Source organism: Molossus molossus, unplaced genomic scaffold, assembly GCF_014108415.1.
Source record: "Molossus molossus isolate mMolMol1 unplaced genomic scaffold, mMolMol1.p scaffold_m16_p_20, whole genome shotgun sequence".
Taxonomy (NCBI): Eukaryota; Metazoa; Chordata; class Mammalia; order Chiroptera; family Molossidae; genus Molossus; species Molossus molossus.
Window position 1 is genome coordinate 8,433,337 of NW_023425356.1, and position 18,818 is coordinate 8,452,154.

An 18,818-nucleotide genomic window follows, 5' to 3' on the forward strand; every position below is an offset into this window, starting at 1 on the left:
TTCTACTTTAATTAGAACCTTGGTTTTCCACAATAGTGTTACACGTGTCAGATGGCCTGTGCAGTTATGGAAAAAGGAAATCTATTTCTGTAAAAGTATTTGTCCTACTTACTTAATACTAATCGCATATTCTCCCGACTCTTTGGTCCTCTGCCTCACCAGGTAAGTACTATTTACCCTATTAATAAGCTCAGTCTCTGCCTGCAGTCTTTCCATAGCCCCAGCGTACCTGTAAGAAACAATGACAGAACACGTGTGTAAATACCTGGAAGAGAACAGAAGCTAAAAGTAAGTATGTGTCAGGATTTTAATTTAGTGGCAGATCGGAGCTCTTTTGACTTCTGTCAACGAATTCCATTGCTTCAGAAAAGGAATGCAGAGAGATGTCCTTCACTTCTGCCAAACACAAAGCTAACGAGAGTAACAATGCTTAACGCACAGCAAACACCCAGAAAATACTTATTGAATAAGTAAACGAGGCAAGAGGAGCCAACAGGTACTGGGTTAGCAAGAGAGCTGCAGGCAGTTCCTGGAAGGACTGCCCTGCCTCCGACACGTGCACACATGTACACAAATACACACACGGTCCCCAAGCCTCGTCTCTCCTGTGTACACAGTGAAAGAGCCTTAACCTTTCTTTCTTCATCTGTAGAAAGAATAAGAACAACCTTCCGTCTTGAGACGTTAGAAAATCAAAATTAAATAAAATGTGTAAAATACTAAGCACTGGTAAGTACTCAGTATATATTGGTTGTTATCATAAGATGGTCACGACTATTCTGGATTCTACATGGATCTTTTCCCATTTGAACGCATCATGTCCAGAAAGTAATAATCACTATCCACTGTGCTTCCTTGTTTCTCTTGATGGTAATACTAGTCCCCAAGTGGTAAGTGAGCTCCCTACAGACCCAAAACTTCAGATGTGAATGAATACATCTTGCTCCTCTCATATGACATGTTATAAATTGTATTTTTATCTACTATCTACTATTCTCTTTATCTATTATCTACTATCTTCCCTGGACTAATTTTTAGTTTCAGACAATAAAATCATACTTAATTTTTCCTCTGCTTCAAAAAATCTACTTTTCTAAAAGAAAAGATACATATTTGCCTATGACCTATTCTTTTCTGAGGCTGTTACAGACTGTGTTTAGTTGGGTACGTGTATATGCGCGCACACACACACCACTCTGATAAACATATGGAAAGGTCAGCAATGCACAGAGTCATTACTGAGTTTGTCACATCTGAACACACCTCTGTCCAGGACAAATGGAAATGGAATGTGGTCTAGCACCCCCACATTTATGGCATCCTTGAACTACGAGTGTGGCATTTCAACTTAGCTACATAAACACTTTTAATACTTACCAAGGTTGGCAAGAATAATCTACTGGTTTGGGCACCTAGGATATAAAAAGGCCAGAGCAGATTAAGTTTACTTAAGGGAAGCTTTTAGAAATCAATCACTAATTCAGTTCAGCTGACTCAGCCATATAACCCTAAGCAGCACAGCCCTGGATCTATCCATTGGCAATTTTATACAGAGTGAATCACAGTCTATGTCAGATAAGTAGGAGATAATTCATCTCACTTTAATCCACCCTTTCATTCATTTTACTGCCACGGTACCACCAGGGAGAGATAACAGGAGAAGTATGAATTGGAAACTTTTGGTATTTATTATCAAGGCAGTTTTCCCCTCTCAGGGAAAATCAGAAGGAAATGTTAGGAAAAGCACACAGCACCCTCTTCCCCAAGACACTGGGAAAACAGGCCAAACAATATACACTGAATAGAACCTCTGAGTTTGAAACACAAATTCCAACACCTAGAAACCTTTTATTCACAAAAAAGTCATGGGAAAGATTCATTTTCCCCTCTTCTCCTATAAAGCTTGCAAACAAGAAAAATATTACATTTTTCTATGCTAATAAAGAAAACAAAAAAACAAAAGAAACTTCTTCTGGTTGCTTATGGAAACCAGAAAATCAACCAAGCCAACAAAGGTTTACCAATATTCCTAAAATAGCAAATAACACTTACTCTTACACCCAGACAACGTTGAAAAACTCTTAAGAAAAGCCTGGGAGTACAGGTTGTCTTGTGTTCAGAGATTTTTCATGAATCATGTGAGTCTTTGGTATCTATGCACCATGGTATCCCTGGGCCATTTTACATCTGGTGATTATAAATACTGTTCCTGCCCTGGCCAGTCTGGCTCAGCAGTCACAGCGTCAGCCCGTAGACCAAAGGGTCTAGGGTTTCATTCCTGTCAAGGGCACACACCTTGGTTGAAGGTTCAATACCTGGCCCCTGCAAGAGTTGTACAGGGGGCAACCAATCCATGTCTTTCTCTCTCTCAGTGGAAAAATATTCTTGGGTGAGAATGGAAGGGAAAAAAAAAAAAAAAATATATATATATATATATATATATATATATATAATAGTTACCATCATTTTTAACAGTGAAAACTATCATATTTCAGAGGTTTGGCCAATGTGAATATGTCTGTTTTCAGAATAGGCTGTTTTATTCTTTTGTCCTTTTAGATTAAGAATCTCAGAGGGAAGGAGGGTGGGAAGAGACTAACCAAAGAGCTTACATGCATGTGTGCATAACCCGTGGACACAGCAGTGCTGTGACGGTGAGGGAGGGGTGGAAGAGGGGGAGAAGGGGTCAAGGGGGGGAGAAGAGGGACATCTGTAATACTTGCAACAATAAAGATAAACTTTTTTAAAAAGAGTTCTATATCAAAAAATTTTCTTTCTCTTCAGAATATCTCCAAAGTTATCAACATTTTAATATTTTGACCCAATGAATTTCATTTCTAATTTCACTACCTGTAAACTGATACATCAAAAATAATATTGGAAGTAAAATATACCCCTTCAAATCCTGCAAACATTTTCTTTTGCCACTTTGTTTTCGTAAGTAGAAATCAATCCTCAATAGTTTCCCTTCTGATGGTAAGAAACACACAGCCTCAGAAATTTGATGGGAAAACATTTCCCGCTTCCCTCACCCTCTGAGGTCTTTAAATGTACACTAGTCCTCAATCCCCGCCCCCATTCTTTTATGTAAACTTCGGGTCCTGTCTGGACAGTATTTCATACATAAGACTACAGATCATTTTCTTCTGGATACTCTCCCATCTTTGAGCATATTTTCATTTTTGACCATTTTTGCCTACTGCCTTCATCAATAGGCAGTTTACATAGTGAAACTTCCGCTATGGACGGATCGTTTCAAAAACGATTTCACTGGGATCCCTGCATGTAAAATAAACCATGTCAGATACATGCTCTTCCTGAAGCACACCTACAAAAGTTAGATGGCACAGTTAGAAGTGAAATTCACTTAGCTTAGAATTGCTTAGGTCTCAGAACGGGCATGAACTCCAGCCTCAGACCTGGGTTGTTTCTGGATCTAAGGTTAAGAATTCTTACAGGAAACTGCTTTGTATTTTCTTCCCAACCCAGACACAAGAGGGAGATGCTCAGTGTTCCTCATGGACGCTGACAAATGATTTGCCTCTGGGGCCCCAAGAAATACTGTCTTCCAAATCCCTCAGCCTCTCCTCCCTCCATTCTGCTCCTTCCGCCTACCTTCCCTTCACTTATCCTGCAATCAACAAATCTATAATTTCATTCAGTGAGCAGTAAAATTTTAATGGATATTTATTAACTTTAAGTTATAAAGACAATAACAGCTGTTGGGGTCCCCAGGGTGTGCAGTCCTGTACCACGCCTGTCAGCTTGACATTCTGACAGGTCCTAGTAACTATCTGGGCCGCCAAATACCATGTAGTCGGACCCTATAAGCTAATGGCATTAGTGTCTACCATTGCTAATGGCTTACATTCAGCTAGGGACTTCAGTTTGCTTTTTCATCCCTTTGTTCACTCATACAAAAATTAATGAGACACCTACTACGTGCCAGACCATTCCTAAAGTAAAACATCAAATGCTCCTTTATGCCATATTTAAGAGACTGCAGAGAAACGCAGTACTTGGTAAATGAAATGAGTATTATTCTTGCTCCGATGACTCGAGGCTTCCAAACATCTAATGGCACTGCTCTGCGCACAGAAAGCCTGTACCTTGCTCACACAAATGGCAGAAAACTAGCTAAACAATCCTTTTTACTTATCTCACCAAGATCACAGCAAAAGATTAAAAATGTGTGACGTGCCCTGGCCGGTTTGGCTCAGCGGTTAGAGCGTCAGCCTGCGGTCCTGAGAGACCGGGGTTCGGTTCCCGCTAAGGGCGCGTACCTCAGTTGCAGTTTGTCCCCGGCCCTGGTCGGCTGTGCGGGTGGCAGCCACTCCATGTGTTCCTTTCACATCGATGTTTCTCTCTCTCTCTCTGTTCCTCTCTCTCCCTCCCACTCTACCTGAACAAAAAATGGAAAAATGTCCTCGGGTGAGGATAAAAAAAAATTTAAAAAAAAAAAAAAAAAAAGAAAAAATGTGTGACGTTAGATCACAGAGTCAACAGAACAGCACATGCTTTTTGATTCCCCTTGCTTTCGAAATTAATTAAGCTTGGGTGAGTGGAGCAAACGGTTCTACAAACTACATTCTGAAATCAAGGATGGCAGACATTCATGTGTACAACAGTAAAAACATGTTCCAGTTGAGAAATCCAAGAAGGACTGAAACAGAGCAAGCGAGACAGATTAAGGCTGGTTCAGTTTTTCCAAACCATCAACTCCATTATATTAGTAAAAACACTGTGTTTATATAGAGTCAAGGACTTTAAAAGTTTCATAGAAAAATTCACCCTAAACATCAAGCTATGATGATAAAATAATGCCAACCCCAAACAAAATTTATAGATCTCATAAAGCACTATTATCCATATATTGTCCAAATATTATCCATAATAATATTTGAACAACTCATTCACTCTCCTGTATCTATCTAATATGTTTGCGGTTGTCATAAAATGTCATTATAACTTTAAATAAACAGTATCAAGCAAGCAAAATGTATGTAGAGACTTGGCTGAAGAAGCTGCGATGCGCAGGCCTCTGCATGCTTGCAGACACACCAGTTCAAGTGCAATCTTCCTGTGAGCCCACGTGACTGGGAATAGACCAGACCCTACCATCTCCCCTCAGCGGGGAAAGAGAAATTTGTACAGTGCATCTAATCTGTAACTTTGGTTATTCCTTCTAAAACCTTGTAGACAATTTAATTTTGTAAATTCTACTAAGTCAAATTTTCTTCTTGCTTATATTCCCCTAACTTTTAAAAATATTTTTTGACAATCAAATCATAATGACTGGAGAATTTTAATAACATTGGCCATAACATTCAAACACAAAGTAATATGATCACCCCAGAAAAATTAATAAAATTAATGAGCAACCAGACCAGTATCGATTGTACATTCTTGCACAATTAATTACAACATCAAAAACAAAATAGAAAAAATAAAATACTCATACTTACACATGGGCAAGGCTTGACAGCATCACTTGGAAAAAATCCAACCTCTCCAGATGCTAAATTTCTACCCTAAATTAGAAGAAAAATGCCAATATAAGAATAAACCTACTACAGATGACAACCCCATAGTACTGTGTACGCAGTGTTGTTGCTCAGTGCCCTCAGAATGACTGACACAGTCCCCCCCATGGCTCAGGAGGGGAAGCAGGAAGCAGAGGTTTTAACATTGTCAAACTTCACATGTGGTTTCAGGATTATAAAATAAGAATTCAAGTTTGACTTTCTAATCTACCATTCAATTTTGTTAACTTTATATCCTTCAGTCCTACACAGAGACAATAAACAATACTCTATTTTTCAATTTTATATTCATTAATACAAGTAGATCATATTGGTGTTGTGTGGTCCCCATCATGAATTAGGAATTCGATTGGCATGGTTACTGCAGAACTCATGAGAACATCCCTCCAAGACACGAGACAGACCAAGACATGCAGAAAAGGAAGACTTAGCGTAATGTGATGTTTTCGATGATTTTCAGATTTAAGAAAAAGGAACATTAGCAGAATAAGGAAAAAGGAAGCACAAAATAAACACAAAATACTTAAGAATTTATTCTTGAACACCCGGCGTCAAATTGCTTTTTTAAAAATTCTCATGCAAATAACCCTAAAATTGTTTTCCTTCTCCAAAAAGACAAGCTCTACTCAAAACATACTGCAACCATCAGAACATGCAATCAACAAGTTCTTGTGAGATTCTCTCACAGGAAACTGGGCTTATTTTCATTTGCTATTGAATAATTGCTTGTTTCTCAGGGACCCAGCTGAGTCTCTGAGATGCTATGTGCCCTATTATTTTTGACAAAGAAAAATAAGACAAAATGATCAGAAAACATCTCTTTCTAGAAGCAGTATCCCTTTGTGCCCATAGAGTTTTTCTGTAAGTGCGTGAAGGAAATTTGAAAGAGGGGGAATTCAGAATTAAAGAAATGATGAGGAGGAAGAGGATGGGGAGAACCAGGGGAGAGGAGGGCCCAGTAAGGCAGAGGGGGAGATCAGTGAAATGGCTAAGCAGAGACGACACTAATTTTGGCAAGGTTCTACAACTGCACTGCACTTGAGTCTCCGGACAAAGGTAAGTGGGCAAGTGAAATAGTCTTTCATTTAATCAACAAATATAATATCTAATATTAATTTGCTTAGACACTGAGGAAAATGCAAAAAGTTCATCAAAACAGTTCCTGTTTCCCTTATATTTTCAGAGCAAAGATATGTATACACATAATTATCATACAAGGTAGAAATACAAGCTGTTTGAGAGGAACAGGGGAGGCCACGGGAGTTCAGGAGATGCTGAGCATCGAGGAGGTTTGCCAGAAACCTACATGGATTGTTACGTGAAGCACAGGAATGTAACACGTGTAGGATTTTAACAAACAGAGATGGGAAATGGAGAACATTCTGAAAATAAAATTTAGCATGAGAAGTCACAGGGGTAGGAAAGTATAAGGTGTGCACAGGAGATGCCAATAGTTCCCTTCAAATGGAGCCTAATAATGGCCAGTACTTGCTGAACCCTGACTGCATGCTCGACACTGCTCTGAGAGTCGTGTTTAGTCCTTACAGTGACCCCTGTGGTAGGTCTACTATGCCCACTTTATACGTCTAACAACTATCTCATTCATAGGAAAACGACTTGCCCATGATCACAGACTTAGCAAGTGACAGATCCGGATTCAAATTCAGATGTCCTAACTTCACAGCTCTGCACTGCTTCTCTCTACAAGCAAAGGACTCATACAGGCCCGGCGGGAGGAGCCCAGTTGGTTGGGCATCGTCTCATGCAGGAAAGGTTGCTGGTTTGATTCCAGGTCAGGGCACATGCCTGGGTTTCGGGTTGATCCCTGGTCAGGGCATGTACAGAAGGCAGCAGATCAACGTTTCTCTCTCACATTGATGTTTCTCTGTCTCTCTCTCCCTCTCCCTTCCTCTTTCTAAGCAGGTCCTTGGGTGAGGATTAAAAAAAAAACAAAGACTCATGAAGGACAGTGGGCAATAAAGCGAAACGGCACCAAGAAAGCGGCATGGCTGTGATACCGGAATGCGTCACTGGTGAGGGGCTTCCATCGAGGGCTGTGCACTCAGAACTGAGCTGGTGCGTGCCGGCGGGTGGGCAGGACTCTGCAGGTGAGAACGCCTTAGAGACCTGGCGTCGTGGGAAAAGGGAGGGCCTGGAGGGGAGGTGCGAGGGACCGGCGCCAGCTGCAGTGTGGGCCTCGCCTGTGCCTTAGACGCGGGAGGAGAGGACCTCGGGAGGTAAAGACTGGCGGGAAGCAAGGATGGAGGGGGTTACTGATCATCCAAAAACATCACACGGATTCAGATGGCATCGCAGAGGGAAAATTGACGATCACAGGCGTGAGACTGCCGCAGGAGAAAACGTAGAGGGAAGAGATGAGAAACAGCGTGTGCAGGCATTGGTGCAGCGAGAGGTGGGAAGGAACCAGGGGAGGGAGAAAAATCGGAGACTGAGGATGAAGACAGCAGTGACTACAGGGTTAGAATGGAGTGCTTCCTTCATTCAAACGTATTTGCTGCGTCCTTTATGGTGCTTTGTCTCAAGCATGACACCGAGATACAAGTGAATAAAAGCATTTGGGGTGATACGACTAGCCAGACCTCCACATACAAGCGCACCGCCATGCCGCCTGAGTAGGGAATGTGAGGTGTGGGTGGGAACAAGTCCTGATGGGAGCTCGGGAGAGAGGAGGGGCTGGCTGTTTTCAGAAGGAAAAGAAGACCTCTGAGAGCAGGGTACAGGGAGGCAGTCTGTTCCGCAGGGGCAGGCCTAGCAGACCACCCCACCTCTTCAAAACTCTTTGAAGGTACCAACACATTGATAAATGGTTGTAAGAATGATGGACGGACTATCAGTTCCCAATCTTCATCAGACAGAGAAGAAAGGGTCTCAGTCTGTGGAATGCGGAGCTGGGGAGAAGCAGTGGTACTTGGGGACAGTGCCAGTGGGCCAACGTCATGGCAGCCACTCTCTCGGGACCAAGACCCTCTGCCGCTGTCCACTCCTCCGCCCACACGGTCACGCACCACCTCCTGTCAGCTCGCTACAGACCGTGTCCCCGCGCCCTGCACACACTCTCAGGAGGACAAGGGCCACGTGGAATTCCTACTTCACAGTAATTACTAGACAGGAGTTCTGTGAGTCGTTTTATTTAAATAACGGAAGGCCTGACACACAGCAAGTTCTTAGTAAATGTTTATAATGTGAGGCATTTCTCAGTCTCTGGTCCGCAGTCAATGAGCAGAATGACCTAAACTTCTCTTCTATCGGAAAGAATGAAAATCACCACACTTTGTGCACAGACAGACAGTGAGAGGCATTCGGCTGCCTGCTTCTATGAAAATATTCCTCCAGTGACTCTGCTGGGCCCATTCCTGACATTTCTGTGACGTGTGTGCTGGAGAATGCAATGCCCGAAACAGGGAGAAAGGAGGAGAGGAGGTCAGGACGGAAGAGTAGGAGACACATCAACAATGTTTTCGTTTCTGAAGATTGTCTTCTTCACTGTAGAACCCAGAGTTCCACCTGAAGGCATGGATGGGAACAACTGTCCTGGCCAGCAGGGGGAGAGGTCACCTTGGCTGTATAATAAATAATAAATGCCCCCAAACTAGGGGGACCATATAACTTTCTACTCAAACCAGATCTTTTGAGAGTAAGGGGGTGGTGATTAATAACCATGCCAGGATGCAAAGTAAATGCAGACGGTTAGGGGTAAACCAGGACACACGGCAACTGTGTAAAACACCATTTTGTTCTTTATCACTGCACTTCAAGAACACTGTGGAAGGGCTCTCAGGAGGGGGACATTTTCACTAAGCCAACTCCCAAGGTCATTTTAAATTGTTTTCTCCTTAATGAAATACCCTAGCAGTGCAGGTTACATTTCCTTAATCGTCACAGACATCCCTTCGATGACAGAGAGGTGAGAGACAATTTAACAGATGAATAAAGTTACATTTCCTCCTGAACTCCTGGGAGAGGTCGGTTGCAGGCCCCGAGATAATGTGTTGCGCTCAGTGGTTTTTCTCTTTGCTAAGGGAACAGCCACCCCACAGCACGGGGAGCAGGGAGGACTGTCTTCAGCTCCCAGCGACGTGTCTGGGATGCACATTGGTGATTCATTAATACCAGTGGGGGGAGCCTCCATTAACCGCCCCTCTGCCTGGACAGCACTACAGATGCTAGCTGTGAAATAAACCATTTCAAAGCCAGTGATTTTGTGCATTTATGTTTTGATCTCCCTATGAAATTTCCCTCACCTTGATGAGAGACCTGTAGCTGAATTTCCTTCTTTGCGCTCCTGTGTGGGCATTTTATCCTGGGTCAGGTAATCCATGGGTCTTTCCTTTTATGCCTACTCCTGATGCCAGAGAAGGGAGCCTCCCTTTAGTTACCCCCGGCCTGGCATTGGTTCTGGCGAGCCCCTGAGCAACGTCAAGGCCAGTGGGAAACGTTTCTCTTCCCCTGGCATGTCCCCCGCTGACACACAGCGCCATCTCCACGGGCACCTGCTCCGCAAGGTGTTCTCGCCACGTGAGATGGGACTTTTGTAAAATTGAACAGTACAGTTTGGGTCATTCTTGTGAAAATATTTTCTTTGGAAAGAACCTGAGAAACTGGATTACGAGCTGACACTGGGTTGAAAAGATGCAACTTCATAATTTTAATTAAATACACCAGAGCAGACATGAAGCAAAATAATATTAAATTATAATTCATAAAATAATGCCATTTTTTTCCCTGAAAAGCAAATTGCTTTCTATGGAAAAGTGTATCAAACTATAATTATTGACAACTTTCCCTGAAATTCCTGAACCTGATCAATATAAATGCATACTCAGACACTCAACTATTTCTAAGTGACCTTAGGTTATAACTGTTTTTCATTTTTCTTCCATGAGAATCCACAGTGAAACATAGTGAATTAAAACTATTTTAAATACACTGGTAGAAATGATATTTACAATCTACCTGCACAGAGAAAAATATTAATGCATGATGCTGGGACGGCAGAGCAAAAACTGCATTTTAAAACCCACAGACAAGGATGGCTTAAAGGGACAGAATATCCTACAAAAATCTCGATCGCAAATTGCTTGGCTCTTAGCTGTGTAAAAAGGAGACAGAATTGCTTTAAGAAAAATACAGCGTCTTTTCCCCGTGGCTCATTTATCCCTGTAACACCACCTGGATCAGAGCTTCAATGTACTCCTGGAGCAGCACCGAACAATTCGGAACAGATGCAGAAAGCTGAATGTTAAAAGGGACAGATTAATGGTTATTTATGAAAGATTGGAAATTCTCCCAGGTTGCAACGTCCTAAACACTTTCAACGTATGCATGATGGTGCTGTGGAGATTACTAAGCAATTCATCACATTCGGGTAATGACCAGAGTAGCTGTCACCCTGCCCAGTCACTCTCAAACTGTCAGAAATGCAGTCTGAGCGGGTGGGGAACAAGACATACAGGGTGGCCAGGCGTTATGGGAATAGGAGCAAATGTACAAATTAGTTCACAGACTGGATGGATGGATGAGTGCGTGGGTGGGTAGGTCGATACATAGATGATAGACAGACAGATTAGATAGATAGATAGATAGATAGATAGATAGATAGAGATTGATACAAACACTATTTCTGGAATTACTCTGACAGGTTCTGTGAGGACAATCGACAGAACCAGAGGACCGGCAAAGGAGGGATGACCAGGACAAAGACCCTGTCTGCAACTGGCCTTTGATAAAGAGGGATCCATGACACGGCGGCAGCCATGCTGTGCCACTGTCGTCAGCTACACACATATCAGTGCTAGTACTTGGAAAGCAGAGTAAGGCCATACATACAGGACACGGCGTCAGAATGCTCATCTAGTCCCAGCCCTGCTATAAACGCCCTGCGACCTCAGACAGACTCAACTGTAAACAAGGATAACAACAAGATCTGCCGCATGCCTCACCAGGGCAACAGGGATCAAAGAATTAACGTGTGAAAGCACTTGGTAAACACTAAAAATACCTCTTTTCTATTTTCCCCACAATACTGCTTTTTTATTACTCTAGATTGATTTTTTCCCTTTCGAATTTTCATTTTTTAGTTGGCCCATTCATGTGCTATTAAAGTAGAAATGCCTGTCCTGGCTGGTGTGGCTCAGTGGTTGGAGCATCGACCTACACCAAAGGGTCGTGGGTTCGATCCCCAGCCTTGGTCAGGGTGTGTGCAGGGGGCAATGTGTCTCTCACATCTCTCTCTCTCCCCCCCCCCCATTACTCCATCTCTTCCACTCTCTCTAAAAATCAATGGAAAAAATATCTTGCAGTGAGGATAAACAATAAATAAACAAACAAACAGAAATGCCGGGTTCTGTGCCCTGCGCGGACGGTCACCATCTCCTTTACACTAGGCGAGTGTGCTGGCCACAGGTAAGAGAGCTTCTCACATGACTTCCACCTAAACCAGAAATACTGCGTTCCAGACAGTCCCGTGCTTTATCTCAAATGTCCTGATGTTTCCTTGCAAGAAGGCACATTCCTTCACTGGAATTGCTTCTTATGATAAGTGAGATATGCATTTTCTACTAGTGATCACCTTCAAAATTTGCCAACCACAATTGCATCTGGTTCTACTGGATGGCCATTACAATGAATTCCAAAATATTCGTGTGTGTGCACAGAAGCACAGAACCATAAGGCATGAGCTTCCATCACTCCTTAGTCCAAAAACAACAGGATAACACTTGTGAGGTTTTACAAATGAATGTACTAAGTTCACAGTTCTGGTATAACTCATTTGTAGCTAAAGGGCTGGCATGAGTTTAGAATTCTGAGTAACTGGGGGAAAAAGACTTGCATCTTGGTCTAGAATCTTTGAAATTAAATTTATCTTCAATTTGTAAGAGTTTATAATTGTATCAAAATATAGAACAAATCCCTCAATTATATTCAGAGGTTTTTTCCCAAAGAACACAAAATTGTTTGTGTTGACTACATCTCTGAAGTTTTGGCAGAAGTAAGTGTCAAAAACTCAAAAAAAATTAAAAGTTGTGAAATGTACACTAAGAAAAAAACCACTAAAAAGCCATAAGCTGTATTTCTACACTTACTAGATGTGAGATGAATATAACAGCAGAGCGAAACTTTGTAGAATATTTTCCTTCTTATCCAAAAATGTATTCTGTGAGGTTCCTGGACTTCCCCCGCAGGAAAGGGAATTCTCTAGTGATGGGTGTCTCCAAAGTCTCACTGGGTAAAATACTGTACATGATGCAATCCTAAATCACAATCTTATAACTGTGTTTTTCAGGTGAAGTAAACAAGAGAATATCTGATGAAAGAAAAAACAAAACAAACCTCAGCAAGTAAAAGCCAATCTGCATGGAGGTAACCAAACTGTGGGTGGCTACTCAATGCAAAATCTGGAAAGAAGAACAAGGTTCTAACACATCTTGGAAGAAATCCTATTTGGGGAGAAGTCATGTAACCCCCAAATAAACCAGGCTTCACAAAAGTCTTTGGTGGTTTTAATCATCAAGTAATCACAGAGGAAATATTCTGAGGAACAGCTCAACACACATAATGCTCATGCAGCCTTATCAGACGTTAAAGAATTTACTTTTCCACCAAGAACAGAATTAGTGCTTTAATGAAAAGTATACTGATTTCCCCAAATAGATGAAGCACTATGCTAGGTCCTTGGGGGTTAAAAATGAATAAACATGGCTACCATCTTCAAGGAGCTCATTCAGATAATGTCATTTCCTTGATTAGCTTTTGCTTTGGTTATTTTCATAGATTTTTATGGAATTTGGGGACAGGAAAACGTCCAATGAGGTAATCCTCAGCTATGGATAGAGAGCAGGAGCCTGGTGTTCTAGTCCTGGCCTTCTGATTTTGGGAAGTCACTGAACCATTCTTGGCTTCAATATTCTCATCTGTGAAATGACAGAATTTGACCCAAGGATTTTTGAGGTCTCTTTTACCACCAAAGTTCTTTGCTTATAAGAGCACTTTTCCCAAGTCCCTACAGTCAAGGACTCTTACCAAGAAGTATTTGATCCACAAATTCTTAATGAGGGATATTATGTGTCAGTAATTCAATCTGGTTGCACTTCTTTATAGAAGATAAGGACATTTCAGGTCCTTAATGACCTTCATTTTAACACAGTACGAAGTCCTCTATTTTCCAGGACACACAGGATTTGACTTGTTAGGAATTACATCCATTCATTCATTTTTCAGGAATTCAAATTACCATGAATAATTAAAATTCAATATATGTTATAATTTGATCAATTATTTTGCCCAAAGCCTTAAAGGATGTGCACATCCTACTGAAATCACCGTGGTATCAAATCAATAGTCATGTCAGATGCAAACGGAGACGGTGGCCCATGAGGGCTCTGTGACTCTCACAGCCTTAACAATGACGGCAGACCCTAAGCACCCGCGGTGGTAAAAGAACGGAAGAAAATGGACCACGACATAATGCCTCAGAACTTTCCCCTTAATAATGCTCCTGTCTATTGGGAAAAGAAGAGGTAATAATGCTTCACTGTTGGACTTGGAAGGCAGTGTCCTCATCTAGGTACATTATAACCTACATTCTGCCCTGGACCAACCATAGGAAAAGTACCAGTAAGAACTGTTAACCAAAAATGTCCATCTTGAGAGTAAACAATTAGGACCTCACCCACTTCGCCGGGAGCCTTGCCAAGTCCCAGGATGCAGTCTGCACACTTGGAGACATTCCTGCAAGCTCAGGTTACGATCTGTTCCATCAAAGCTGGTTGGCAACTGCCCAGGCCTTTCCTAACGTCTATTATCTCCTGTAATCATCTCTCCCGGGCCTCCCTTGTTCTGGTACAGCCGCTCTCTGCCTCTTTCTCCTTTCCTGTAATCAGGGACCTGATTTAACTCAGTCTTTTCAGGTTAAACACCTGTTAAAACGAAGGTCTCATGATTACAGGACATACTAATACCAAATAAGCTTCTGCTCTTTCCACGCGGCTTTTGATCTCCACACCACCATTCCAAAGCCGCCCCAGGTTTGACGCAAGAGACAGGGACAGGCAAGTGGTGGGAGGCAGGTCAGAAGGAAAGCCAAGGTCAACTGAGGAACACCTTGACACTGCTCCAGCAAACACCGAGCCCAGGATTGCACAGGGAACTGCCTGGGGAGGAATGCAAAATGGGAACACATTCCCAGAGATGTTGACTCGGTTTATAGCGCCAACGCCACAGGCCTCCCCGTGGCAGGAGTCAGGCTCCTTCACAAAGGGGATCTGATTCTTTTTACAGCTGTGTCTTTTGTGTTCTTATTTGCCGGACTCGAATTTTAGATCAGGAGAAAACAATTACAGAGTTTTAGAAAATTTTATTGCAGCTAATATTGTTATGGGGCCCAGAAGGGACTAAAAAGGTCTCCTCTGGATCTAGAGCACAGCAGAGTCCTCTGAAGGGATCTGATGACTGGGGTTGCAGAGAAGGGTCCCGGGAGGAAAGACTGCACCCCACTCTCCCTCCCTTCCCGGCCCCCCGAGGGTTGCTGGATCAGGTCCCGTGTTAGCTTAAGGCTCCCACACAAAACATCAACAGTTCCCACAGTTGAGTCCACAGTAAGCAAATCATCCCCCAGGCAGTCTGTCTTCTGTAAACCCGTTTCTCTTTCCTTCCCCCTTTCTCCTTCGCAGCCTGTGAGGTCTCCCAGGCCTTGTCATCCAAGGCCGAGACAAGGGCTCCTGACTTTAGCCTGCTTCTACATCAGCTACTTCCTCCAGAACTGATCACTGCTGCTCTTCCGTCAAATTATAATGCCCGATTAAAGCATTTCAAGAATGGGCACAGGAACTGGGAGGGCGGAGTGGTCTCTACGAGCCCATATGTGTGGGACTCTGCAGTACATAAGGGAAGACGGAATTTAAAAAATTTTGAAGCCAAACTGATCATCATTTTCCCACTTCTGGAAAATGAAGCATAGCTTTCAAAAGTGTCAACTATGACACAGACATCTACTTTTTCTCCTTTTCAATTTTCTTTCAAGTTTACTTCCTATGATTTTTATACCACCCTTCAGTCATTTAAGTGTGAAATCCCCATTTTTATTGATGAAGAATTTGAGGACAAGGTTAAACAGCTTTAAGACTATCCCGAGAGAACAAAAATGAATTTAGATCTCACAAGATGAACGCATATTTTAATGGTGTTTTAAATAACATCATAAAGTATAATTAGCGATCATAGATAGTGAATTTGAATATTTATAAATAACATATTATGAAAATAGCAGCTCTGAACAGTTATTGGTTCCAAACCCATGGACTGAGGCCTATTTTCATCTCTGGACTAGAGATACAGCGACGGGAGCCTCGGGTCTTGGCTTTCTGGAGTGCTCTGACCAGGCCCGAGAGGGTGACCAGACCATCAGGACACAGCATGATGGGGGTTATGACAGCAACCCTTCTGGCTCAGAGAAGGTGACCCCAGAATCCAGCCTTGGTGGTAAAGAAGGACTTAGCTAAGAGAATGCCAGTAGAAAGGGTATTTCAGGCAGGAGGTAAAATATATGTCCATGACTGAAGGATGGAGAAAACTATCTTGGGAAAAGATTCCTCCAACTGAACCCTTCATTTTTTTCCCAGGTTAAAATGAGAAACACACACTGTAAACAAACAAACAAACAAACACAATGGCCTGGATTGTTTGTTTGAACGTGAACGAAAGCAGTCATGTGGGAAGCACACACCCCTACAAAGTAACTCAGACAGGGGCGAACCTGCTGCACTCTGGACACAGCGCCTGTCTCTAGGGCTAAGGAGGTGGGACAGCGGATTTAACACCTGGTGGCCTGTGGTCAAGTGAAGAGCCAACCCTCCCACAGGCTCTGCCACTGGACTCAGTGTGAGTAGGTGAGTCCTCCTGAGAATCTCCAAAAGCTTAACTTATTTTCTGACTTTTTATTCTTTCCTTTGAGGCGGAGACTTAAAAAATTTTAAAGCAAAAGACTTCTACATAAAGCAATGTTTTATTTCCCATTGTTTTACCAAAACAGAGCTAAACTGCTTTGAAGAAGTGCTTTCTGTAGAGGTGTTAACAATTATAAACAACTCTCCTCAAACAAAGGGCGGGTGGTCTGACTCCAGGACAGAAGTGAGACCAGAGGTCTGGAAGAGACCCCGAAGCTAGTTCTGAAAATACCACCCTATATACGGATGGTACACTGGCCCTTTAAAACCACAGATCTAGTTTACTCTCTTTATGGAGATTTCTCTGAATTACCAGAATGTGTGTAAAAACATTTTCACTTCTTTGAATAAAGAGCATGTAGATGCCTGATCTGTAAGTGTGAAGTATCACAACTATTTTCTAGGTTATTTAACTTTCATTGTGGATAAAAATATATATTTTTTGGCACACTGATTACAGTTCCACTGCTTGTAATTGCCTTTTGGTTCCAATTAGCTAACAAAATTCTCCCTGTGGAACATTTGGGTATTCATAAATGACAGTGGAACAAATAAAACCCTGTGATATAAGACACAGAATCCCTACCATTTTGCAGGCTTAATTCTAAAAAGAAAGCATATATAAACCGTGTATGACATAACATGATGTTACATCTGCCTTTTTCTCTTGCTCGCTCTCTTTTTCTCTCTGGTAAGTATATTCTGTATCTTTTCTTGAAAAATAGTCTCTAATATGAAAAATCTCTTTCAATATGAAGTATGTTCTCCTTAGTTACTGAGCCCTGATGGACAACTTAAAAGCAACAGGTTTATCATCAGCCAAGGACATGATCAGAATTGTTCTATATGTTTCTACACAGGCAACTACCCTAAATGGCCAATTTCCTATCCTATATTCACTTCCTTGAAGACAATTTCACAGAACTTTCAAGGAAAGAGAAAAGAGAGAACAAAGAAGAAAAGGAAAAGCTGCCAAATAAATCTCTTCAATGCAAAGATTTAACAGAGAACATTTTTACAGCTCAATTGCCAACTCGTTGTTTGAAAGAAGTTACAATAAAAATGCAAATAGCCCACTCACTTCAATAGCATTAGAAATTACTGTTGTTATAATAATAATACAGACTAGACTAATAGCTATTCAAAGAAAGTTTCTGATACATAGTGGAGGGTGATTTGCATTCTTTGGACAGAGTATGCAGAAAACTTGTCAGTCTACAACAAAACCCGAATTTCCAAACTAACGCATGAAGTGACTCACATGAAAACACAGAGGACGAAACAGTTTAGCTTGCAAAGCATCATCTCTTCAACATTTCCAAATAAGCCAAAGCACTTGACTGGTACAAAAGGCATGCCTGAATTCCAGCGCCAAACCGCTGCACCATTGGTCCCAACAACCAATCTGGATTTTTCTCCACAGGTGTAACACTAGATATATGGGTGACAATGTGATTTACAAAAACCCTTAATGAAAAACTTAAATTGTAAACCAATGAGCTGTGATCATTCCTTAGATGATTAAAACCACAAGGTTAGATGTCTAGTTTGTGATCCTTCCAGTATGAAACACAGAATCAGATACATAGTAGGCACTTTATTAGTATTTGGATGGATTAATAAAGAGGAGCTTCTACCTAATGAGCACTGTGATAGAACTGTCATACATTATATCTTTTATTCTATATGCAGTAAGGGTCATGTATTATCTATTTTCTTCTGGATGCATTTCACAGATGATAAACCGAGGCCCACAGAAGAAGAAAGTTACTCTGCTAGCAGATGGCAGAGTCGATACTAACACTCAGCAATATGAGCTATAGTTTCCTAAACTCTAGCACAGGAAAGAAAAGCATTCCACTTGCTTCTCTGGTGGTAATTATGTGCAACCTCAAATGAGAACGAATCCATTAGGCAGGGACTGAGAGAGGTGCTTAAAAACTATCTTCTCAAAAGCAATGAAAAAATCCCCAGTACAGGAGTCACACCCCATAGGATGCAAAGCACTTGTCCTCTGTGAGCATGGAAATGGGCAAATCGAGGCACATGGTCCACTGTACATGCACCGGACTCACATGACCCCAGAGAGTCCAATCAGCAGCATCCTTTACACAGGAGGAAAGAGTCTGTCATTCTAGATCATTCCATTGAGTAAGACCACATTCAGACCAGTTTCCTACAGGTGCCTTCCACCCGTACAGTCCATGAAACAAAGTCTGACTCTCCCACGACAGCCTGGAGCACTGCAAGACCTCAACGTGCTCTGTGAGTCAAAGAAAACAACTGCATCGAGTTCAGTATGAAGGCTGTAGCA

At 42.0% G+C, this 18,818-nt stretch overlaps 1 protein-coding gene across 4 annotated transcripts in view; it reads right to left on the reverse strand.

Annotated features, from left to right (window-relative positions):
• The window catches only part of VAV3 (vav guanine nucleotide exchange factor 3), a 290,405-nt gene that overhangs the window by 24,314 nt on the left and 247,273 nt on the right, over positions 1 to 18,818 (reverse strand). For all 4 annotated transcript variants that reach the window (XM_036273378.1, XM_036273380.1, XM_036273381.1 and 1 more), the window contains exons 21-23: positions 5,466 to 5,531; positions 1,378 to 1,412; positions 113 to 229 (exon numbers count right to left, since the gene is read on the reverse strand). In XM_036273378.1, the coding sequence (XP_036129271.1) occupies positions 113 to 229; positions 1,378 to 1,412; positions 5,466 to 5,531 (218 nt within the window). The remainder of the gene's footprint in view (positions 1 to 112; positions 230 to 1,377; positions 1,413 to 5,465; positions 5,532 to 18,818) is intronic.